The 27,014-nt window shown below is 36.7% G+C and overlaps 1 protein-coding gene across 19 annotated transcripts in view; it reads right to left on the bottom strand.

Annotated features, from left to right (window-relative positions):
• The window catches only part of ST6GALNAC3 (ST6 N-acetylgalactosaminide alpha-2,6-sialyltransferase 3), a 545,718-nt gene that overhangs the window by 229,676 nt on the left and 289,028 nt on the right, over window positions 1-27,014 (bottom strand). For all 19 annotated transcript variants that reach the window (XM_032494611.1, XM_032494597.1, XM_032494601.1 and 16 more), the window contains one exon: window positions 9,989-10,398. In XM_032494611.1, coding sequence (XP_032350502.1) covers window positions 9,989-10,398 — 410 coding nt within the window. The remainder of the gene's footprint in view (window positions 1-9,988; window positions 10,399-27,014) is intronic.

Here is a 27,014-nt window from a genome sequence, read left to right as displayed (position 1 = left end):
GCCTTCCAGGTAACTGTGATGTAGACTCACACTTAGGGACTGCTGCTCTACCAAACCAAGTATGAGCCAGAGATTTTTGCTGTCTTTGCTGGGTACTAAAGAGATGAGCTAATTTGGTCTATTGTTTAAACAATATGGTCCATGTGCTGAAGAATAAAACTCAGTCAGCCTAGTTCCCTGTAACATGATATACTCTTCGAATAAAAAGGCTATCATCCTAGTACCTTTTTGTAGAACAACAGTGGAATAAATTGCCATAAACTTGCACCTTAATAATATGGTTTCTGAACATATGCATTTTCTTCTTTTTAAGCTAACTTTTTAAAACTGAAGTATAGTCAGTTACAATGTGTCAATTTCTGGTGTACAGGACAGTGTTTCAGTCATACGTATACTACATACATTCATTTTCATTAACTTTTTAAGCTACTTTAGTAGTTGCCCTGAGACAAGTTTTCCAAGTTATCCTGAATCCTTTATTTACTTAATTGGTTTTCCACCTCCTGGTCATTCATTCAGCAAATACTGAACACCTACTATATGCCACCCACTGTTTTAAGTGCTGGGATACATCAGTAACAAAGACAATGATCCCTGCCCTTAGGGAACTTACATCCTAGTAGAGGAGAAAGACCAAAAACAACAAATGATAAAATCAGTAAGTATATAAAATATGAGAAAGTAAATGATGCTACTGGGGAAAAAAGGAAAAGCAGAACAGAGTAAGGAGAATTGGGAATGCTGCTTATGGGGAGTGGGAATTTCAATGTTTAGTATTATTGTCGACCCACTGAGCAGGTCACATGAGCAAAATCTTGAAGGAGGTGATGAAGTTGATCACACAATATATGAAGAGAAAGAGTGATCCAGAGAAGAGATAAAATAAAGGCCCATAGGAGGCAGCAGGCCTAGTGTGTTTGAGATGCAACTTGGAAGACTGCTTAGCTAGAGCAGAGTGAGCATGGAGGAAATTTTATAAACAAAGTTCAGAGAGCAAACGAGAGGCCAGATCACCCTGGAAGTCATTATAAGTCTTTGTAAAAACTTGTGCTTTTACTCTAGGGGAAATAAGGGACTATCCCAGGGTTCTGAGCAGAAGAATGACAGGATCTGAATTATATCAAAAAACTCATAAATTTTCCTCTAAGTCTATGTACAAATTCATCCACTATTTATGCAGTGAGTTGGAAGACACTGCATGCTTTTTTTTTCCTTTTCTTTATGTTCTACATGAAGTTATTTAAAAGCATTTCACTAAGGCTATTCACTTTCTTTGCTTTCAATGAAGAAAATATTGTCTAGGAGACAATTAGAAGATGAAGTCGAGATTGACCAGTTCTCATTCACTCGGGTATTTGCTTTCTGCCTCCTGTGGTGGTTGCTGTATTTGCTTCCTAAGGTCCAAGTGTATAACCTTGTGTTTGGGTGCTAGGAATTGGTTTTTCACCAGGCAACTGACAACTAACAGAACTGTGAATGAAGTCTTGGAACCTGCTTTGTCTCAGAAGTGAAACTAAAATAGAAACCTGTATTTGAGGAATGACTCTGTCAGTGACTTATTAAAAACCCAGTGCCCAGTCACAAAATCCCTGGAGAAGGTAATAGAGTTGCCAACCTTTGGATAAGATAGAGCAAGGGGTAGTCTTCTGAGTAGAAGTGCGGAGACTTTTCTATCAAAATCCAATCTTATAACTGGCCTCATTTGGTATTACTGTGACCCCTATATCCTGAAGAAAAGTGTTTCGAAATTCACAAGTATTTCAACAAGTGACAAAGGGACTTGTAAACTTAAAAAAAAAAACCTATCAGGTATTACTTCTTCTACTCCTTTACTAACTTATTTATTCATTCATCTATCAAATGTTTACAGAATACCTGTTGGAGTCAAACATTGTATCAGGTGCTGGGGAAACAAATATATATAAGAGCTGGTATTCCCTTAAAGAGTATACGGACCACCTGGAGAGATTAGACATAAATGACAATAATGCATGGTAGAGATTGATGATTTTTATTTTTTTTTTAAAGTCTAAATGCTATGGATTTTCAGAGGAAGAAACAGAAGTTCTAATGGAACAGATAACATTTGATTTGGTCATAAAGGATTCATTTGTGTGCATGGTGATGGGAGGAAGTAAAATTTAGGCAGAAGAAGCAATTTCTGCAAAGGCATAGAAGCACGGCTATATTAGTAGGCACCCGTGTGAGGGGCAAAGAAGGCCTAAACTACAGCAGCAGCAGCGGTAATGATAGAAGAAAGAAAATGAGTTATTGTTGAGGTAATTTGAAATATCTATGGGCCATTTAGCTGAAAGAAGTAGAGTGAAAACAACACATTTGTCTGATATTTTGGTGGTAAACCACCACTATGCTAGGTCTGAGAAAAAAATGGAGATAAGGAAAATCCCTGTTCTTAAAAAGTGTATTGTCTAAAGAGACAAATGGACAAATAAAGAAAGTAAGACCCTAGTTGAATTCTTAAAAACTTCAGGGCACCATGCTTAACCAGACGAGGAACAGGGCATGGTCACAATATTGGGATCCAACTACAGGTTGATTATCAAGGCTATTTGGGAAATACCTAATCTTTACTTATGTATTTCTCTGACTCAAGGGACAATGGAATATTGTTCCTGCATTCAAAGCAATCTCAAATAGTGCAGTTCAAAGTGTCATCTGCAGAATAATAGCAATGGCCTGGCCTGGGAACTTGTTCAAAATGCAAATTCTCAGGCTTTATTCCAGATCACATGAAACAGCAGGTGACTGTATTCATGTTAAAGTTTGAAAAGTACCATACTAAAAAACAAACAAACAAAAAAAACCCTACTATACTGATCTAGAGGACCCATTCTTTAGTTAAAAAAAAAAAAAAAAAAAAAAAAGCTAAAGAGGGAAATCCATTTAGAAGGTCAGGAATACTACGTCTAATAAAAAATCTCTTATTTTTATTTTAGAGAAGCAAAAATTCAACAAACACATGTAGAGCTCCTACTACATCTGAGATACTATGCAAAGTATTTTGAAATGGTTGTCCAAGCAATTAAAAATCTGGTAGTACTGATGGACACAGAGGATGAAAACTTTCAAAAAACCCAACTCTGTCTTAAGAGTCAAGGCATGCAAGAACTGAGAAGGAAAGAAAGAGACTGCCCCTGGTACATAATGTTCATGGACAAGTGTACCACCATTTTTAATTTTCTTGATTTTGATCTAAACCTGAAGAGAGACAAAGATAGTTCAAAAAAAAAAAAAAAAGGAGAGGAGAAATCCAAATTATAGGAAATCAACTGAAGAGATAAATCTCATGACTTTAAGTAAGTAAATAAAAAATACTAATTTTAAACAAATGAATGAATAAGTAAATAAGTAGGAAAAGAAAAGAAAATTAAAAAAAAAAAACCTTTGAAGCCTTTTTGAAGTTTAAAAGTATAGATATACTCTAATGAGGTGTCTAATTTAAGGTCTATTGGTCTTTGAGTTTCACACCCTTTGCAATGTTCAAAAGCCTTTATACTGAGTAAATGTTCAGCATCAATGTGTACTGGGACTTCCTCTCTGCACAGCATCATCTGGCTATGTGTCTAGCCGTTGTATCGAGTTGCATCCCCAGGTCCAGGAGAGCCTTACTTTCCTAACTACTGGTCTTATTTCTATGACTACCGGTAGCCTGCACAGCCTTCATTTTTTTTTTAATACTACAGTGAGCTGTCTTATCAAATATAGTTTCACCTAGTGTGTGTGTGCGTGCACGCGTGTGCCCCCTTGCACCCATGTAAATATTTTTAAACACGACAGGTCAGTACTGATATCTTGATAAATTGCAAACATTCCTTCACCTCCCATTATTAAAACAGATACTTCCCTCTTCTTTATTGAATTTTAAATTTCCAGCCCATGTATATTATAGAGGAGGCCTAATGTAGGTCACTAGATGCCATCATGAATAATGGGAAAAAGGAAGTCCCCTGTTTCCCAATGCTTGTTAGCATGAAAACACAGCCCTGGATGCCTTATTATGCTTTTTGACTCAGGAGTCCTATGGGTCTGCCCATGACTGCTGTGTGAACTCATTGTTCCTGCCAAATACATCAGCTGGGATGGGAACATTAATTCATTTTAACAGAGGTGTGTCAACATTCCTCCTGAAAAAGTGCTGAGATGCTGTATTTGCAAAGTCTGTCTTCAAAAAGAAGAAAAAAGAGAAAATACTGTTTTCCATATGTGTTCTTTCAATACAAGAATTTTTCTGTTTGGCCTATTTTCTCTTGATCCAAGTTTGCCTGAGGTTAGTACCTATTCTTTCTGAGTTAGAAATAACTAGACATCTTTGTTTTTAGAGTCCAGGTAGAGTAACAGTACTTCTTTGGATGACCAGGCATGTGCCTGTGTGTCCTGGCGGACTCTCTGGCTAGTGCAGTTTCTGGTTTTGTTTTTGTCCCTCCCCCTTGCTGCACTGCATTTGTTGAGTCAGTTTGCCTGCCCTGTGTCTCAAAAGAGGGGACTCTCAGAGTTCCCATATTCTCAGGAGAGAGACTTGAAACCTCCTTCCACTCTAGGAACTACTAAGGGTTTGCAAACCTAAGGGATGTGAGCCAATTTAATCCCTAAGATCGATCATACAGCAGTACAAGAAACTTTCAAAACAGCCAAAGCTACAATAGTGAAACGAGGACTGCACTTAAAACCCATGCCGATGACAAAACCATCTCCAGGAGAAGGCAGTGAGAAACAACACATCACTGATTCCTTCTTCTCTTGGTAAGACTGAGTGGGAATGGCTGGAGCACGTGGGCAAAGATTAGTCATGCGGCCATCTTGATATTGACCAGCTTCCCATTTTGACAGTGTTTTCTGAAAGGGACTTTTGTGTTCCCTGTTTCCTAATGATCCTTAAAAGTAACTCTCTCCCTTCACATCCTTTGCACCTGAAGCAGTAATGCCTTGAAATATTGATCTATTTGAAGCTGGTTTTCATTAATTTCATCCATCCCTGAGGGCAGAGCCACATTGGTACTAGCTAATGAAGACCTATTCAGGGCAGCCCAGGGCCTTTTATCAGCCCTGAATTAGCTTCGTGCTTTTAATGGGAACTATAGCTTTCTCAATTATTATGTAATTAAATAATGTGCCTGCATTTGCCAATGTATTTCTAAAGTGGGATGCAAGCTGCAACTGCCTATCCACCCATGGGGAAGCAGAACATCTCACACAGGCTCTGTTGCTTTTCCAGGTGAGTAACATTTGTTTTGCATCTGTACATGGCCAGGCATAAAATCACATTTTTCAAATGTTGAGTGTGCCACTGTCAGCCCTACAGCACCTCTAGGGTATTTCAGTCTTAAGATGTATTAATGCAAATGTGTAAGTGGCAGCAGGCTGGTATTATTTATGCATACCAATCATTCAAAGGGGGAAAAGTGATTTGTTTTGGTCCAGGTTATTTTAAATATAAGATCATTAATTCCAAGGGTTTCTGGTTTTTTGAAGGTTGCTGTTTCCCAGAAAAAAATTTGCTAAGTGAAAATATAAAGGTGACCACTGCCCAAAGTACCTAGAATTCCAAAGAAACTGGGACCCAGAAGATGAAGAGAGAAAGGGCAAGTAGCCTCTCTTTCTGTTCTCTCAGCCTTTCCCACAAGGTCAGCCTTTCTAGTTGACAAGCCAAATAATTTTAGTCGGTAACTGATAAGAAAGCAAACGAAAAATCATTTGGTTTGAAGAAGTCTTCCAGTATGCTTATGAGTTAGTCTAAAACTCATTCTAAAAAATTTAACACACTACGTATTTCTTTTACTACTTCGTGTTTTCTCAATAAGGAATCCCTTAAGATAAAAATTAAAACCACCAGAAAAAATAAAAAGATGCCCACCTTAAATGGAGGAGGAGCTTACCATTTTAAAAAGGGATTTTGACAATTTGAAGAAGCAAGCTGAGAGGCAAAATTTTCTTTAAGGATCTCCATTTAATCATTTTCCTAATATGAATCACTTTAATTACTAGGGACACAATTTTTGAAAGAATTCTATAAGTTATACATCATAATGGTGACAAAACGTCTCCATTAAAAACTTGATGATGAAAATGAGCACTTGCTAAAAGGTTCCCAGAAGTGCAGGCAAATCAACCAAAACAGCTTTGCAACAAACGTCAAATTACACAGACAGTCCTTTTTGATATCTCTTACATGCCTGCAGTGACGTATACCACTTAACTTACTTCTGTTTACTTAGGAGAAAAATATTTCAGTTCTGTTGGGATATACCGGCACACACTTTGTGAGCGTGGACCCACATGAATGCTTGCATTAAAACATCTTTGATGAGAAATAACCTTAAAATGTTTACAGTGATCACATTGCTGATCGTGCTTTTATTCTAAAAGGGTTATATTTATGTTGTGGGATGAAGCAGATGAGTATTTACATTGGTGTCTCTAGGTCCTGTGATTGTCAGCAGAGCAGAAAGAACAGATACAAAATAGATGAGGTAAAATAAAAACCTCGTAGCCCTGCATTTGAATTCGAAGTTTCAGTGTGAACTCATAATGATTTTTAACAACATAATGACTTTAAACAATATATAAGGCATTGTTTATATACTAGCTCTCTCCAATGAAAAGATCAAGAAACAAAGACCAACTCAGTAGCAGTGAGCACCTGTAGTGCCAAGATCATATTCTTATAAATACTGAAAGGATCAACATCCTTTAGAAAAAAATGTCTGAATCCACGTATGCATCAAAATACGTACAAGAATAGCCTGAAACATCCTATAATACCAGGAAGCAGAGAAGAATTTTCTTTACAAGACTTTGTTTTACGAGACTACTAAAGACATGTCAAAAGGACTCAAAAGTCAACTTGAAGAGGTTCCCACAGCTCAAAATAGGACAATTTAAGCATAAACACATAATTTTAATGAATCAAAATACTTTAAATATGTTTAAATATATAAGTCAATATTAAATATTGAAAATAATAAATTTACTGGCCACTTTTGAAAGATGATAGGAAGCCAATATCCTAAAACTAATAAATAAAGGGAAAGAACTGGTAGTATCTTCTATATCATGGCAACTAAACGGTTAATGAGAGTGAGTTTATCTTTGTAAAGTGTATCAGCTAATAAATGAAAAAGAAATGATGAAATGTCACCATGTTGCAACCTCTAATGAATTACTGAATCTAGACAATGATCATTAATGACTGCTAAGATAAAAAGAGAGAAAGCTAGACAGTCTTCATCCTGATAGAAGTATCACCTAATAGTCTTGATGATATTTTTAAAAAATTGGACCCAAATCCAATAAATCCTCAATATAGAGATACCAGTGTAGAAGAGGTATCATGGGGGTGCAATCAGCAAAAATCTAGATTGTGGAAAGCTCTATAGGGCAAATGACTATGTTTTTTCAATAATAAAGAAAGAGTGAGAGAAAAGAAGCCATAGGTTAAGAGGAGTATAGGAGATATATCAATCATTTGTAATGTATAGACCTTATGCTAATCCTGATTTGAACAATGTATGGACCTTAATGCTAATTTTGGTTCAAATTAACTTAAAAATATTAATGAGTTCATTGGGGAAATCTGAAAACAGACTCTACAATGTCATCAAGAAAGTATGCTGGTTGTTATGGAGGACAATGGCTTTGTGTTTACTTTTAAGAATCTTTATCTTTTGGAGATACACGCTGAAATATTTAAGAATGAAATAATATGATGTCCTGCATTTGCTTCAAAATAATCCTTGGGAGGGAGAAAGTGTGTAGAGGTATAGATGGAACCAGATTAGCTATGAGTTAATAATTATTCAATCTGAGCTGTGGGTATACAGAGGTTCATTATAGTATTAGTCTCTCTACTTTATAAATTTTACATTTTCCTTCATAAAAATTTAAAAAATATTCTTGTTTGAAATTTGGCAATGAGTATTAGGTCACAATGGGAAATCTTTAGACAATGAAATCCACACAGCTAAAGTTAGGGTATAGACTTAAACTACAGTGGAGATAGTAGCCCTTGAGGTCATTTTGATCAACCTTTTTCCATCCAACCATATTTTACCAAAACTATCCATTCTGTTCATGTCTATAACACTAGTATAGATGTCTTCTTCAGTCCAGTTGCAGTACCCAGTGAAGCACCAGACAGGATTAGGCTCGGTGAAGAAAACAGTAAGAAAGCATCATAAAATCATTTTGGCTTTTTCCCCCTACTTTTATTTTGGTAACTCTACCAATTGAATGATACCTGCAAATTAATTTTAGCAAGTGAGCTTTTTCCCTCTGCACAAACAGCTTTCTTCATCACAGCCGGGAGGAAAATGAATCTCCAAAGCTAGTCTCTCCCAGCACTTGTACAATCCACAGGTCTGTGACGACAGTGCCATCTCACTGAAAGCTCATGGCAAAAGCCAACACGATAGAAACACACAGGAACACACGGCATGCTAAGTTCTTCTCTGATACCCCAAAATGATTCTAAGGCTTATAGCTCTGACTAGGGGATACCCTGAGGGCTAACTATTACTAATGAAAAACCAAGTATATCTAATTAATTGCATTGCTCTGGGCTAGTGAGAGGCCAGAAATTTCCAAATCCACTTGAGAATGGTCATATTTATATAGAATGGTGCTACATGCGAGAATATTTCTTTGAAACATTACCTTCTCCTTTTATCCCTACTGCCTGTCCCTTTGGACAGCTTGTGTTACAACAATTCAAATCTAACCACTGGGATTCTTCCTGCTAACAGTAAAGCAGAAGGGGCCAACACCATGACTATTTCTGTCTTGCATTTCATTAGAAGCTATGCATTTTTGGTGCTCAGAAGTAGAAAACACTAAATTCAACCTACATTATCAATAGAAAAGTTGGTCTAGATAGGATTTTAAAATAATTACCAGCAATTAAATTATCCCCAGAGACATCAGGAACTCCCCATACCAAGCACATACCTTAATATACTTAAAAGTTTAAATTTGTTAATAATAAAGAATAAAAAATACACATTTTGAGGCAATAAGAATGTTAATATTAGAATTATGACCAATGATCGATTTATCCATGGTATTACACAAAAAAGGCAAAATTCACCAGTAATTCGAAATTTTAGCAATGAGTTTCAATATTTTCCTTCAGCAGTTCTTTATTAAGAACTAGATATATGAACTAAGATAGACTGATTTATAATTTCACTTCTCTCTCATATGCTGGTTACCTTTCAAAAGAGGAAGGAAAAATGGCCAGCCACAGAGTTATGTGGGAGATGAGGGGGATGAAGAGGGGGCAGGGGGAGGGCAGGAGCAGGAGAAGAAGAAGGCGAGCAGGCCTGGAGAAAAGGAAGTGGGAAAGGCAGTTTACAGAAAACGATGTAATGGAAAATGTAAATTGGTTTTTAGATAATTGAGTGAATAGTACATATTTCTCATCTCACTTTAAGAATCCACTGTTAATGATTTTAGGTAATGCATGATTTCAGCATGGTATTCTGCCTAACATGTTAAATGCTAAGTTATAGTGTTCAGGATCCTAGGTCGATTTGCATGCAAGAAGCTATGCAACCTCCCTAGAGAATCAATGGCCTGTCTTATTGTGGTCTCAGTAAATATTTGCCACAACTTCCAAAGGAGTTTAGGTCCTAAAGTTCCTTAACATTTCTACTTTGAAACAGAAATGTGTAGACTTCTTTCGGCTAAAATCCAATTTAATCAATAGCAAATTGAGCTAAATAAGAACAAACCTAAAAATATCTTGGGAAACATCCAGTGCCTTTTGGAGCCTCGAGCCAATCAAAATGGAGAGAACAGAAGGCAGTGTAGGTGGAATAAATGGGGCCTCGCTGCTGGCTCATCAAGTAATCATAATAGTCAAAAACATGTAACAATCGGGTTGAAAAATAACTCTGTTCATTTGATCGCTGGCAAAAGAACTCAGCAGAGATTTAGCATAAAAGACAGTAAGGCTGCTTCTCAGAGGACTCACCTGTCTTTCCCAGTTTCCTTCTTGAACACTCCATCACAGTAACTCATGCGCTTCTCTGTGGTCACGTAAATTTGGGCCTTCGGATAGAGGTCCACAGTCTTTTTCAACATGTTGTAAACAATGCCATTGCCATCTTTCCTCATGTTGCGGAAAGGGCCCCAAATAACGTAAATAGTAGCGTTCGCTTCCTTGAAAAAATAATCAGGGTTTTTCAGCAAAAGAGGAACGCTGGTGTGGGATACAACTCGAATCATTGTCATGCGGCCAACGTCTTCTTCGTAGCCCTTGGTGGGGGCATTGTTCATTCTCCAAATGCAGGAGGACTGATCTATCTCGTTCCCCACCTTCTGGCCAACCATCTGACCTGAGTTTGACACTATCGCACAAAGGTTACAGTCCAGCTGCAAAGGCTGAAAAATAGAAAGAGAAACAGGGCAGGAGGGAGAAACACGTAAGTTAGTAAATTCCACCTCTTCAAACAAGTTTCTCTGGGAAAACAGAAAATCCCATTGTGCATAATACTGAGTGCAGGAATACCTCTGAAATATGCACACCAATCCTACGGTAGCTGCCACAGATTATCAAGCTCAGGGCATGCTTCCATTTAAAAAGTGAAGACATTGCTGAGAAATAATTTTAATTTCTATCTCCTTGTGTCGATTTAAAATTAAATGGAAAAAATTAGTCATTTTGTCTCCCACTCTAAATGATGACTTTTCATTCAAAACCATAACTTCAAATGAAGGAAATATGTAAAGATCTGATCTTTTTGATAAGGATGGTGATGAAGAAGGAGGAGGAGGAGGAGAAGAAGATATCCAGCCATCAATTCTGTATTTTACTTATATGTATAAATGGTTATGTAGCAAGTGACAAAGAGGTGAAAAATTTAGCAAATGGTGAAATTCTAAAAAAAGATTTTCAGAGCCGAGAACTATGTAAGACAAGTTTCAGACGACCAAAACTACTACAGAGACCCTTAAAAAATTCCCTTGCATCACCATGTTGACTGGTCTTTGTGGTTTTGTTTATTCTAGATCGATAAGGGAAGGCTTCTTTTGAGATCTCAGGGAAGGCATGCACAGAGACGGTCTCTAGAGCTGGTGTAACCACCATCCTCCTTTTTTTTAACCAGTGGCATAACAGAGACTCATAGAGATTAAACATCAGCTTTCAGGATTTGCAGACGATAAAGGTGCAGTGGAAGATCCAAACTTTGATGGAACTTTAAACCCACTGCTCTTTCCGTTATTCCCTGTGTGCTTTCCTCCCTAGCAAACCAAATACAGTCCACCCTACGTGGATGGAAATACCACACCATCCAGGTTGGTTGAATCCGCGGATGCAGAACCCCGGGATATAGAGGACCAACTGCAAGGGAAGAGCATCTGCGGGTTTTGGCATCTGCGGGGGTTGTGGAACCAGTCTCCTGTGGACGTGGAGGAATGACTGTAAATTCCTTTTACCACTTCCCTCCCACATAAAGAAAAATCAACCTGTTAAAGTAGTGATAAAAGAGCTATGTGCTTTGTTCATACACAATCTTTCTTATTTCCCTCCTATGAGATTCCACATTTTATATCTGACATTTGATCCTAGATTTTTTAGTGCCTATTGGTCAGTCACCCCTTCCACACTGGGCACTGGTTGTGCTGCCCTTTAATTTATTGTTTAATTATGTCCGTCCACTACACAGTAAACTCTGTAAAAGCAGAGTCAATGTCTGCTTCATTTTAACACTACTCCCCAGAAGTCCCTGGAATACTACAGTAGCTCAACATATAGTGGTTAAGTTAGGAAATGAAAGCCATTTAATTAAAATAACTTTTAGGCTCCTAAACACTGAACTTAATATTAAGGAGAAATGGACATTTCCAGTTCATCTAGAATTGCTGACTTAATTGAAAAGAGAAAAGCAATCAGGGAGAAACAGCAAATACCAACAGGTTCAATCTATGTGGCTGAATTGAGTGACAGAGAGCCTCAGAAAAGTCACCAGGATAGTTATCACACAACTGTGACAGATCATCTTTCCTACCAATGGTAGGGACCCACAGTAGTTACTGAGCAGCTACTATGTGTCAGGAACTGTTCATAGGGTTGGGGATTTGGCTGTGAAAATTTTAAACAAATATCCCTGTCCTCATATGGCTTACATTCTAGCAGGCAGGGGGGCAATAGACAAATCTGCATAGTACATAATATGTTAGTGCTAAATAGGAAGAATTCAAGCAGGGAAGGAGGTAAGGATGCCTGTGTGTGACTATATGTGTAATGGTGGAGTGATTACAAAAAGTCTCAGGAAAAAATATTTGAGGAAAGACTTGAATGAAGTGAGAGAACTTGAATGAAGTGAGTGAACTGTGAGAAGAGGCCACTGCCACAATCTCAGCAAGGGAGGATGGCAGCTTGGACCAGGTCAGGCAGCAGAGGTGGCGGCAAGATGCTGGTCACATGCTGGGTATATTCTGAAGGTAGGACCTGGTAAGTTGATCAGTAGATGGAAAGTGGGGTCTGAGAGAAAGAGAGGACTTGAGGATAAGGTCAGATTTTTAGCCTAAGCAATTGGAAGACTGGAGCTGCCTTCAACTGAGAAGGAGGCTTCAGGTGGAATAGGACCAGGAGAGGAAGATAGCAGCTCATTTCCAGACCTGTTAGCTTTGAGATGCCTTGAGCACAGACTTCTGCAGCAATGTCATAACAAGACTACTTGAGGTGCTTTAAATTTTTTTACTTGATTATTAAAGTAATATAGGCCTGTTGTGGAAAACTTGAAAAACACAAAAAAGAATTAAAATTCTCCATATTTCCACCACTCAACAACTGCTACAATATTTCACAGTACTTCCTTCCTTCTAGATGCATTGAGAAATACCATTTGCACCATTGACAGCCTTGGCTTTTCATTTAATTTGACACCATTAAAACTTTCCCATGTCAGTAAATCGTCCTTAGAGATACTTTTAATATCTGCATAATATTCCACTATATGGATATACCATAATGTACCTATCTGGATATTGCTGGGCATATGAATTTTTTCAATTATGAAAAATGGCTTTAATGAATGTCCTTGTGTTTACCATTGTATTTTGGATGCTAACAGATATTACATTAATTTAACTTTACTTTGATTTAGTTTTTATTGTACACTATAAATTATGCTAGATTGACAAAGGTATCTGTTTATTTGAGATGTCAAAATTAACAATTTTGAAAAACTTAACAGTCCACAATGGTCCATCTGTGAAGTGTCTTAAAACTCTGCTATGAAAGGGACTGTCCATCACTCCTGCTATAGTAAGATTTCTGAGCTAAGGGAGACAACAAGGTGATCCAGGCACCAGGTTAGAATAGGTGCTCTCAAGGTGGGTGAGTACATTAGGGCACTTGGGGCTGAGGTTTTGTAGGTTGGTGCCATAGTGAATACTTCACCAATAGGCAAACCGAGGCACAAGAGGATGCCCATTAGAATGGGGCATTGATCTAAGACCCTTCCTCATGCATCTAGAAGCCTATGATCTTTGGTGATGCTAAGGAAGAACACAATACTCTTCCTGCCAGGCAATTTGCAGCAGGGCCTGACATCCATCACACTTAGCTGAGTCCTCCAGACTCAGAGTCATGCAAATCAATGCCTGATTTAAATTTTGTGTCACAGGGCACACTCCAGCTTATCACCAAGATGCATATGGTGCAGGGAGGTTAGGTTCCATTCACTGTCCCAAGAACTTGCTTCACTGTATAATGAAAACATTTTGGGGTTATGGCCTCCACAAATTAAAAAAAAAAAAGAAAAAGAAAAAAGAAAAAAAGAAAGATACAAAGAAAAAGCCTTGAATGTGTTCTGCTCTACATGTAGCAATTTACATTGGATTTCTGAGTCGTCAAAATGAATTAGCTGGCTCTGCTGTAACAAGGCTTAATTTAACTAATAAGAATAAGCATACTGGTTTCACTTGACAATTGTAATCTCTGAAAGTGATCAATTAAGACATCACAATCTGTTTCATGACAACATATCAGAATGCCAGCTGTGCAGATTATGAGGTCAGCAGCTGACTAACAACTTGAGGGCAAACATTGGGAACAATAGCCTCTTGTTTATGTAACGAATATGGAATTGGGCAGAGTGCTATGAATGTAATGGCTTTGGGGGTAGGTGAAGTTTAAATTGCCCCTTTCTTTTATACTATTCACTTGGCCAGATTGTCACCATGGCCAGGGTTGTAAGAAACTCCCACATGTCATACTGTGTGGTCTCAGTCCTGCCTCGCTGCTTGGCTTCTTGAGTGAGGTACCAGGAGACGTGGCTGCACAGGGTGACTGCTCTATTTACCACTTGGTTGCAAGAACTAACTTTACAGTATGACAGGAGTGCAGGGCTAGATGAATGGAACATTCCTAATCATAATCAGAAGCTTCAGGTAACACAAAGAGCTTGCGAAAGCCTCAGGGACTCATTTATACGTTTGAAGGCACCTTCAAACTACAGGAAGCCATAATAAAAAGAAAGACATACCTGGGCACGGATAGATGGTTTGACCCAAGAGCTGCTCTTATCTGGTTATCTCAGTTCCTTTTATTAGCTTTATCGCTGCATCTTGTGATCTCGACTTTCTTTGTTAAAATGTCCTGCTGTTTCTTGAGCTCGTTTATGTTATTTGATTTGGGGCCCTTGCTTGAAAATTTATTCCATATGTGTCCACGCGCTCAGTTCAGCCTCAGTGAGTAGTTTCTTTTTAGATTGAGGCCCTGGATTTTCCGAGACCTTTGGAAAGATTTAATCTGGCTCCACTTTATCAAGCCCTATCTTAATTTTGAATTCTCCTTTTCAGTTGACTTGTCCCTATTTTCCTTTTTCTCTCCATTAAAAACAAACTTGACCTTTTTGTCTTTTCCTCTTGTACACACAAAACATCATCAAGCCAAATGCTTTGCTTGGGCTTGGGCTGTGTCTATAAACTGAGATCACCACAAATGTTCAGCCGACCCTGTCTGGGAAACCGTTTCCCCATCAAGAGAAAGGTCACAAATGTCAAACACCTCCTTTTATCTGAAGTCTAAGATACTGATTTTTTTTCAATGGTAACATCATTATACAGGCATACCTTGTTTTACTGGGCTTCGTTTTATTGTGCTTCACAGATACTACTTTTTTTTTTAACAAATTGAAGGTTTGTAGCAACCTGCACTATCAGATGATGGTTAGCGTTTTTTAGCAATACAGTATTTTTAAGTTAAGGTATATGCTTTTTTTTAGACATAATGCTATTTCACACTTAATAGACTACAGTATAGCATAAACATAACTTAAATGTACTAGGAAACAAAAAAAATTTGTGTGTCCTGCTTTACTGCGATATTGACTTTATTGAAATGATCTAGAACTGAACCTGCAGTATCTCCAAGATTTGCCTATTTGATTTGGGTATTTTCTCCCTCTGCAGAAGTACACTACTTCTATACCTGTACATCTGGTTATAAACACTCAGCTTGGGGAAAGTTAAGAATTTGGTGACATCTAGTAAACAACGAAATAATTTTTACATAATACCTATTCTGTGCAAGGCTCTGTGAAGGATAAAAGAGTTTTAGAATTCTAATCAGTGTGTGCTTTAAGCTCAGTACACAGCTCTAAGGTAGATGGGGGAGTTTTATCATCAACTAGGGTCAATTAATATACTATTTTCAAGACCTAAGAGATTGTCTTAAAAAACAAGTCTTCTCTCTGCTAAAATGAATCTTGACACTCACCTCCTTATAAGAAAAGAGGACTTGATTCCTATCTAGGGTGCAGGGACAGAATGAGAGAAGGAAGAAACAGTGTGAGAGAGATAGAGAAGTACAGTGTGACATATTTATTGATATTAACATGACTGAATACCTACTATGCACCAGCCATCCTGCACAGCACTTTATTACATTATTTCACTCAGTTCTCATGATGAATTCTTCAAAAGTTTGTTTTTCTTTCCCATTATTGAGTTGAGGAAATTGAGGCAAACATGATGTCCAGTATGTTTCAGATTAAAAAGAGAGCACATATTACCTTTCATAAAATGCAATCACAGCACTGCTAAGAAGTGGGGAATATTAAAGAAATATTTATTATTAACTTGCACTATTCCTAATATAGATACAGGCAAACACCTCAAATCTCACCGTGTATGATAGTAAATTTATTTATATTAAATTGCGAGTTAACGCTTTTAAACATGCTGGTGGACAAGAATTTCACCAACACAAGACAAAGATTCTCAGTGCGTGAAAGGCTCCTCAGGAGTGTCAGGGTCTGCATGGGGGTGGAATTAACCTCTCCTTTCTGGCAGTGGCATTATGGTGGCATGAGGAATTATGCAGAAAATTTTTTCTTAAAGTTTTAGTGTGAAATTTCAGTCTAAGGTAAACTAATCATGACCAATTTTCTTAGCTTTAAAATGGCCCTCCACATCTTTCCACTCAGTTTGCTTTTTCATACTTTTTCCACAACAGCAGTGAGTTGTGTTTCTTTCTGAAGCATAAAGTGATTACAGTCCACGTCTGAGAAAACAAAAGGCCACGGCAGAGGATGTTTTATAAGCTGGTCTCATGGCTAACGGGAGGACCTCCCCCTGTTGTGAAACCTCCCTGAGGTAAGTCCACTTTAGAAACCCACAGTGGCTGCTCTCAAGTCCTCAGGAAGCAAAGTCAGCTCGAGACGGCCAAGCCGTCTTCTAAGTCACAAATGGCTCTCCGGCTCTCTCCTCCGTACTTAAGAAGGGTCTAGGACACTGGCTGCCCAGACACTATACTCATACTGTAGGTCATTTTACAGCCATACTGATTTTATTTTTATCTTATCATAAGCAGGAGTTTTTAGTACAGAAATGAATTTATCTGCAAAATGCTGAAAAATGCAAGCTCAGAGGAATCCTTGATACTATGGAGGTGTGAGGAGGAATATGTGGTTATTCTTACCTCTTTTTAAGAGTCTGTGATATTTTAAAAATTAGCTGTATTTTACTGTGTTGAAATATTATTTATGTAGACTTTAGAAACCAATTTACCATGACATGCCCAATTGATCCTTGCCTGGCTGAAAAAAAAAAGAAAGAAAGAATGACCAAAACTAATAGGTCATTCACTCTGATTGGCAAGTTTCACCTGAGTCAGAGTCACTCTTCTCTTCAAATGACAATATGTACAAAGATCTCTTTGTGTTTCTCTGATCTCAATTTACAAACACACACACACACACACACACACACACACACAAAATCTCATTCAGTTAATGAGACAGTTCACTTTCCTAACCACTTTTTCCTTCCTGCTCCTTACCAACCACTCTGGAAAATTCCTTCTTTCTTCTTTGGGCAAGAACCTGACAAACTGCCCTATCCATTTTGAATGATATATTGGGGCAACTGCCAAGCACTTTACATTTTAATCAGTAAGAAGAATGAAATATTTAACCTTTACTTTTTTCTCCGTGAATAAGCTTATAGACAATAGAATAGATAATTAAAACCAAGAATTAAAACTTGCAAAACAGTGTGGCTTCCCCAGCAAAGAGAAATGGCCATGTATGAAAGGTCACCTGTCAACTAGTTCTAGTTATTAAATCTCTGCCTTCATCACTGAGGTGGCTCTATGGAAATCGAAGGTCAAGACATTAAATTATGAAACAGTCAGGATTAGAAAAGGTCACTAAAAACTCAAGTAAAATTGAACCAAACCTGCTAATTCTACACCCTAGAAGCAAGCAGAAACAGCCAGGGATGAAACACAGCACTGAACAGAGCTAATCTATCTCCCTACTTTGGTCCCATATTGAAAATGAATTTCTATTTGATGTCTTGAAGTCTAAAATAAAACCTGCTCATCTCAAATAAAAACAGGAGCTTCGATAAATATTTCAGAACGAAAATCATGCTTGAATCGAACCAGTTTAAATTATTAAAAACATTGTTTTACACTATTCTAAGGGTTGCTTTCATTTCAACCATGAGAACCCAATTTAAAATATTGGCATTGGGGCACTCCTGGCACCTTAAATGCTTTACAGGACAATTAGCAACCCACCACTCACTAATTTACCACTTTAATGTTGAAACAAATGATATCTTTGCTTTTCATCACGCAATTTGAATGAATCTGAACAAAGCAGGTTGAACAAAGCTCCAGAGACATACTCCTCAGTTTGCTGTCATTTATTCCTCTACTCTTCCTGAATGTCTTTAGAGTTTCAGCTTTAGAGGCTTCAACATGTATAATGATGCCACTGGGGAATAGTTTTTGCCTTTATTCTCCTTTATGTTCTTTTGAGGTCTTTCAAGTGAAAGGTACAAAAGAGGCATTAACAATCTGGCATTGTTTTTATTGCTTGACAAAGAAAAAAATGCATTTTAATTTTTCCCGTGTTTCAGGAATGATTAAGCAAGCTGTTTTCATCCGCACTGACTCACTTTCAGCAGGCCTCTAACTGTGAACAAAGAATTGTAAAGGCTGTTCTAAGGAGAAGTCAACACAGTTCAACCAAGCCAGCCTGTAAATGCACTTCTGTGCCCCTTCACAAACCAACACCTTTCAGTTAACGCAGCTTTCAGAAGCAGTGTGTATAAATCATACACTGGGAGTAACAGCGCATAAAAAGACAGATTTGATAACCCACGGTTTGGCTCTGACTCTCAGTGGATTTGGGATATGGCATTTACCTTGATTCCTACCTGGTGGCATTACATCTGAACATAAAACTTAATGTGGGTGGGGGGGTGCATAAAAATGTTAATGTCAAGAAACAATTCTAAAACAGGCCACATAAAACTATGTTTCTCTGTCTCCATAGATGACACATTCTCTTTATTTGGAAATTCCTTTAGAAGATAGATCTATACAATCATGAACGCATGCCAAGGAAAATCACTTTGCCTTCTCTGGACTGGAAGGCAAAAAAATGAGTCTTTTCAAACCAAAATGGAGTTTTTCACCTATAGACTGGAAAAATGGAAGTAATTCATATTTCACTATCACAGTCAGATCATAACAAAACTTTACTAATTTGGAGGCCAATTTACCTCTGGGTTATTTTCCTCTCCCTTCAGGAAGATGAGCACAGGACCCAGTGCTGACATACCACCCAGGTACATCATAAGAGAGACAACCAATCCGTGCTGTGGTGATAGCATCTTACCGTGTCACTCAGCCAAGGACATGGTCCTCAACTAGCTGCACATCACAACGACCAAGAGAGCTTTTAAAAAACTATACGGCTGGACTCCACTCCAGACCAACTGAATCAGACAACTCCTGAGGATGGTGCCTGCCCAGAAGCTTTTTTTTAAGTTTCACATATGATTCCAGTGGGCATCTAGGTTTGAGAAATACTGTCCTAGAGGAATTAGTAATGGTAACTGAAACCATAATGCCTGATAAAAGGTATGAAGAACAAAATGGTAAATTTGAATCCCTCAGGCATGTGGGAAAGTTGCTAGGGTAGTAAATCCTTCCAATTACCCCTCAGGCACTACTAGATCAGTGAGTAGCATGTAGAATTGGAATCAGTCCTAAAAATCAGAGTTTGGAAGAAAAAATGGAAAAGATATTGGAAGTCTGCATATAATACCAAGCATGAGAACTTTTATTTCCCACAAAGTTAATGTTAATTATGTAGAATTAGAGGCTTCTTTATGTTCTGGCCAGAATTTGCTTTGGAAGCAAGGAAAATCATGTTAGGTTATAAATGTTTTTAATTTATGTAGACTTTCTGCCAGCACTTAAGGCTAGTGATAAATTGAACATTCATTGACACTCATTCAATGCAGGGATTTTTTTCTCCCCATCTTGTTTTATTTTCTAGGTTGGAGGATGCTTTAGTGGGTTTGTGGTTTGAGAGGTAGGGTTTGGAACATGCAAATACAAGACAAGGGCTCACTAATACAGTGAAAGCCCAGGAAAGGTAGGAGTCGATAATTTAAGAGTATAGTTGGATGGGTAGCATTTGAAAAAGCAGGCACTTTTTCTTGAGAGAGAAAAAAAGGATTAAGAATGAGGAGAAATATGTGACTTTACAAGAAAGGAATACAATTAGAGTTTACTCTAGGTTCCCTTATATTTCTATAAAGCAAGTAAGGGTTAATTATTGAGGGACTTAGAGGAAAGGTTAACAGACTTCAGGAGAGACATGAATATGTGAGAAATAGAATATGTTGAGTAAGAATCAAAAAGATTGCCCATTGTGCCACAATTAGAATTTAGAAATTATAGATTTTTGATGAATATACTGCAGGGTTATGCATTCTTTCTAGTACTGTTCAGGAGAACAAAGGAAGGGAGGAAGAAAGAGCTTAGCCAGCTTGATCCAGAGCTGGAGATTGCGGCAAGTGGTGCACTGAAAGTCAAAGTTGAGAAATAATTATGGGCACCAGTAACATGGATTCCAAGCTGAAAGTGGAAGGATATAGTGGGAAAATGAGCAAGTGAAAGAGATAAGGAAATAAGAATATCTTAGTGGGGTTATGTTCATTGGAGACAGGGAGAGAGATGTTTGTATTATATGTCCTAAGAGTATGCTTATTTAGGGAATAAGGAGGAAAATGTGGCGTATATAAGCTTTAAATTAAGGGCTTATGATTCCAACTGAGACAGTCTTCAGGAAATAAGCTCATTCTTTCTAGTTTGGAAATGCAAAAACCAAAATACAGAGGTTATTCAAATTCATTATCATTAAAAAGTACTGGCATGTCCTTGGATTGGAAGAATTAATTTTGTTAAAATGACCATACTATCCAAGGCAGTCTACAGATTCAATGCAATCCCTATCAAAGTACCAGTGCATTTTTCATAAAACTAGAACAAGTAATTTTAAAATATGTATGGTAACACAAAAGATCTTGAATAGCCACAACAATCTTGAGAAAGAACAGAGCTGGAGGAATCATGCACATGACTTCAGACTATACTACAAAGATACAATAATCAAAACAGTATGGTACTGGCACAAAACCAGACACACAGATCAATGGAACACAATAGAGAGCCCAGAAATAAACCCACACACTTATGGTCAACTAATGTATAACAAAGGAGGCAAAAATATACAATGGAGAGAAGTTAATCTCTTCAATAGTGTTGGGAAAACTAGATGGCTATATGTTAAAGAATGAAATTAGAACAGCCTTTAATACCACATACAAATATAAACTCAAAATGGATTAAAGGCGTAAATGTAAGACTGGAAAACAAAAAACTCCTAGAGGAAAACTTAAGCAGAACATTCTTTGACATAAATCATAGCAAAATGTTTTTTGATCTATCTCCTAAAGTAAAGGAAATTAAAGCAACAATAAATACATGGGACCTAATCAAACTTTAAAGTTTTTGCACAGTAAAGGAAACCAGCAACAAAACAAAAAGACAATCTACTAAATGGGAGAAAATATTTGCAAATGATATAAGAGGTTAATATCCAACATATATAAACAGCTAATACAACTCAATATCAAAAAAATAAACAACCCAATTTTAAAAATGGGTGGAAGACCTGAACAGACATTTTTCCAAAGAGGAAATGCAGATGCCCACAAAGCACATGAAAAGATGCTCAGCATCACTAATCATCAGGGAAATGCAAATCAAAACCACAATAGTCAGAATGACTATCATCAAAAAGAACACAAATAACAATTGTTGGTGAAAACATGGAGAAAAGGGAACATTGTTGGTGGGAATGTAAATTGGTATAGCTACTGTGGCAAACAGTGTGGAGGTTTCTCAGAAAACTAAAAACAGAACTGCCATATGACCCAGCAATTACATTCCTAAGTATATATTTGAAAAAACCAAAAGTGCTAATTCAAAAAAGATACATGCATTCCAATGTTCATTATTTACAATTACCAAGCTATGGAAGCAGCTTAACTGTCCATCAATAAATGAATGGATAAAGATGTGTGTGTGTACACACACATATTCAATGGAATACTACTCAGCCACAAAAAGAATGAGATTTTTGTCATTTGCGGCAACATGGATGGACTTGGTATTATGCTAAGTGAAATAAGTCAGATGGAGAAAGATAAATACTGTATGTTATTAGTTATATGTGGAATCTAAACAATACAACAAACTAGTAGGTATAACAAAAACGTAGCAGATTCACAGCCATAAAGAACAAACTAGTGGTTGCCAGTGTGGAGAGGGAAGGGAGATGGGGCAATATAGAGGTAGGGGATTAAGAGGTATGAACTATTATGTATGAAATAAGCTACAAGGTTGTATATATTGTACAACACAGGGAATATAGACAATGTTTTATAATAACTATAAATGCAGCATAACCTTTAAAAATCGTGAATCACTATATTGTACACCTGTAACATATAATATCGTGCATCAACTGCACTTCAATAAAAAATTTAATCAATTAGTTATTTTAAAAGTACTGGCATGAGAATATCTGCTTCAGTATGTTAACTTATGAAAGCTAATAGTTCAGACAACCCTTTCCATGGAAAATAACAAAAAAAAACTGGAAAAAAATATAAAAACCATCTCTTTATGATTATCCAAGAGCTAACAAGCTAGTGAGGAATTGCCAGCTTGGAGAAGTCTGGAATTCAGGGAAGTACACCAACACTAAGGACTATTTTTGCCCTGGAGGCATGTGTGGCTCTGGAATAATTAGCTACGCTCTGCCTCTGACAGCTTCTTGGGCCTAGGAGGACAGAGGTCAGAATCCAGAGCCCAAAAAGGATACATCAACAAGCACTTCGGACCAGGACTCCTAAAATGTATTCTAAGAGTAAGATTGAAATAAACCAGTCTTGCAAAACCTCTCATCCTTTTTCATATCAATTGGCTGGCTCTGAACACCTCAATTTTGGAAATTACATTACTTAGTCCTAAACTTCTAAATGACCTTGGACACCTGGAAAAAGCGAAGAAGCTCTTCGTGGAGAAAGAAAATAGCATTCTAGGTGTCAAATTATTGATACAAATAAGATTTCAAAAACACTGCCTAATACACAATCTAAAATCCCACACATATAAAAAGACAAAACACCATTAGAGAAAACCAACAGAAACAGTCCCATAGAAGAGTCACGTATGGAATTACAGGGCACAGACTAAAACAGCTATGTTCACTGTGTGCAAGGAGATAAAAGCCAAGTGAAAATGTTGGCAGGGAAATGAAAACTATAAAAAGTGATAGAATGTATGTGGCAAAGAACCACTTAGAAGTTCTAGAACTGATTAATATGATACATGAAATGAGGAATTCAGTGGATGTATTTAACAACAAATTAGCTAAATAAGCAACAAACAAAGCTAAAGAGAATTAGTGAACTAGAAGATAGAAGCAGATGTTCAGAATGAAACATGAGATTAAAATATAGGTTAAAAGACACAGAGAATACAACATGAATGCCTAACATAAATTTATTTGAAATACCAGAGGAGAGATAGAATGGACAGAGGACAATGGCTGAGAATTCTCCAGAACTTAGAATCCACAAATTCAAAAGACTCAGCTGACGACTCACAGGCAAAATAAGTAAAAATAAATCCACATCTAAATATATCAAAGTGAAGCTTCATAAAAAAAAAAAAGATTTTAGAATTAACATTACCATATAATAGCATATAATTTGAGAGGGAGGTAAATGGAGTTAAGATATCTTAAGGTTCTTACATTCAAGGGAAGAAGGTAAATGTGCCAAATAACATTATACTTTCATAAACTTTGAATGTCTGGTGTTATTCCTAGGGCAATAGTTCTCACACGTTTTGGTCTCAGGTGCCATTTACACTCTTAAAAAATTATTGAGTATTCCAAGGATCTCCTGTGTATGTAAGCTGAGTATGTGTGCATGTGAGTGTGTGTGTGTGATATTAGAATTTCAATTTCAATATTAGAAATTGAAAAATGAAAAAAAATTTAAATAACTGTTCATTTAAAAATAACAATATGCCCATTTCACGTTAACATAAATAACACATTTTTTATGAAAAGTAACCATATTTTCCACAAAAATAGTGAAAAGAGTGGTATTATTTACATTTTTGCAAATTTCTTTAATGTCTAGCTTAAAGATAGCTGGATTCTCACATCTGTTTCTGCTTTCAGTCCATCAAAATACGTTGTTTTGGTGGAAGTAGATGAAGAAAATCCAGCTTCAGAAAGATACGTAGTAGAAAAAGAGATAATTGTGGATATTTTTCTTAGACTCTATATCAAACTTTGACAAGTGGCAATTTCTTAAAGTTTACTTGCCATATGGACTCTAAAACCATATCAAGGAAACTGTCTACTGTTACATCAGAATCCACTGGTCCAGCTTGCGCCTTGCATGGATCTCTAACTCATGCGTGATTTTGTAACATCATACACTGCCCACTTGAAAAATATCAGTCCAGTGAGTTGAAATGTTGAAATTTCCCAGGATATATTTTGAACACATTTATTGACATCACCACTGACCTCATCAGTTCTTTAAGTTTTGGGAAACCAGAAAGTTGATGGTGACAAATAGAAATTTCCCCAGATGCTAATTTTGACTTGAAAGTTCAATTTTTGTCATTAGTTAAATGCCTGTTATTTTCTTGAAGTGACAGGCTCACTTCATTCATTTCAGAAAATGTCTTCCAAATGCTCAAATCTGAATATTCATAATTTGTCTGCAAAAAAGTAAAAATGATGTTCAGTGAAACCTGCAACTTGCATGAAATTTTTCAAAATAAAAATGTTGGAGAGAAAAATAAATCAATGTAACTTGCAACATTAATGATAAAATCATATTATCTCAAATGTAAAATCATATGATCATATGATCATCTCACTAGATGCAGAAAAAGAATTTGGTAAAATTCAACATCAACAAATGATTAAAAACTCTTCATTAAGGAAAAGAAACAGAGAGATTCCTTAATCTAATGAAATGTTTCTACCAAACAAAAATTCTATAGTAAACATTGTATGTCAGTCATATTTAATGGATGGAAGCTAACTCTTTGAATTTGGAACTAAACAATGATTTCCACTATCATCATTGTTATGCAATATTGTACTGGGGTCTTAGCCAGTGCAGCAAAACAGGAAAAAAAAAAAAAGAAAGAGAAAGAAGCATATAAGGATTGGAAAAGAAGAAACAAAAATAAAATTATTCACAGATGACATGATGGTGGTGGGGTTCTGGGCAGTGCACATCAAAATATGCCACTTTTAAATATTGATTATTTTGAATTAAAGTTACTTAAGAAACAGTCGAGCAAGAATGACATTCTGATCCTCCTTTGTTCCCCTGAAAACAGGAAATAAATCTCTCATAGGAAAGGTACCCTCCCTGTACTAGGAGGAAGAGAGACATCCTTATCACCAGAGACAGGGAATTTGGGCCAAGAAGGCTGTATAAACAAATCTTGTTACTTCTTCGCAAATTTACTACTCTAAGCCCAAGCTTCTTTGTCTTGTTAATTCTTCACAAATATATTGTTTCTTTGTCTAAAAGGTATAAAAGCTGCTTGCTTTGGTCACTTCTATGAGTCTCACATTTTTATGAGTGCCCATAACTACAAAATTAAATTTGTTTTCCTCCTGTTAAGCTGTCTTATGTCAACTTAATTATTAGGCTGGCCAAAGAAAGGAAGAAGGGAAAAATTTTTCCATCCTTAAAATGGTAGAGAATAATCCACCTATAATTTGTTATAATTTTTATTAGAGTTAGTAGAATTGCTAGATACAAATCAGAATATAAATCAACTGTATTTCAATATATCAGCAACAATGAAAAATTTATAAGTATGTCATTTATAACTGTATCAAAACATAAAATACCTAGAAATAAATCTCATAAAATATGTGCAAGACCTCCGTGGAGAAAATAACAAAATGTTACTGATAAATATTTTAAAAGCTCTACATAAATGGAGAGTTATGTACATGGAGTAGATAACTTAGCCATGTAAAGATGTAAATTCTCCTCAAAAGATGTATAGCGTTAAGGTAATCTTAATCAAAATCCCAAAATACCAGAGATCTTTTCGGGAACTTATAAGGCTGATTCTAACATTTATATGGAAATGCAAAAGGCCAAGAAAGCTAAGACAGCCTCGAGGAAGAAGAAAGTGGTACCAGCACAAGGACAAACAGACCCATGGAACACAGTGGAAGACCCAAATATGTTGCGATGAAAGTGCCAGGCAGAGTGTGGAGAAAAAAATCAGGCTTTAAAAAAAAAGTGGAGCTGGAAGAACTGAATAATCTCATGAAAAAAAGTAAATCTAGGCCCTTACTTATATGCAAAAATCAGTTTCTGCTGACCTGGAAACCTGTATCTGAAAGACAAAATAGTAAGCTTTACAAAAAAAAAAAAAAAAAAGAAGAAAACTTTTATAACATCAGAGTAGGAAATTTTTTCATAGGATATAAAAGCACTAACAAGAAACAAAAAGTTTGAAAAACTGTATTAAATTTAAGAATAGCTGTCCTTCAAAAGATGACATTAAAAGAGTGAAAAGGCAAGCCACAGATACACACACACACACACACACACACACACACACACACACACACACAGATATATACAGTTGACCCTTAATAACAACATAGGTTTGAACTTTTGAATGGCAGGAATCCACTTATAGACGGATTATTTTTCCAACAGTAAATACTACTGTACTACATAGTCTGCCGTTGGATGAATCTACAGATGTGAAACTGTGGATATGGAGGTACTGCGTCTTCAGAAGGCCGACTATAAATTATGTGTGGATTTTCAACTGCGTGGAGGGTCGTTGCCCCTAACCCCGTCATTGTTCAAGGATCCATTGTAAATATTTTCTTTTCTGAGGAGAGTGTGTGTGTGTGTGTGTGTGTACCCAAGAAAGAGTTAATATATAAAATATACACAAATTATTACAAATAAAAATAAAAAACAGCAGATAGCCAAAGCAATAGAAAGATGGACATAATATCCAGACATTAGATAAAAGAGGAAATTCAAGTGGCAAAACATAAGAAGAGAATCAGTAATCAGAAAAATGCAAA

Source organism: Camelus ferus, chromosome 13 (assembly GCF_009834535.1).
Source record: "Camelus ferus isolate YT-003-E chromosome 13, BCGSAC_Cfer_1.0, whole genome shotgun sequence".
Classification (NCBI taxonomy): domain Eukaryota; kingdom Metazoa; phylum Chordata; class Mammalia; order Artiodactyla; family Camelidae; genus Camelus; species Camelus ferus.
This window is presented reverse-complemented; position numbering and strand designations above follow the sequence as displayed.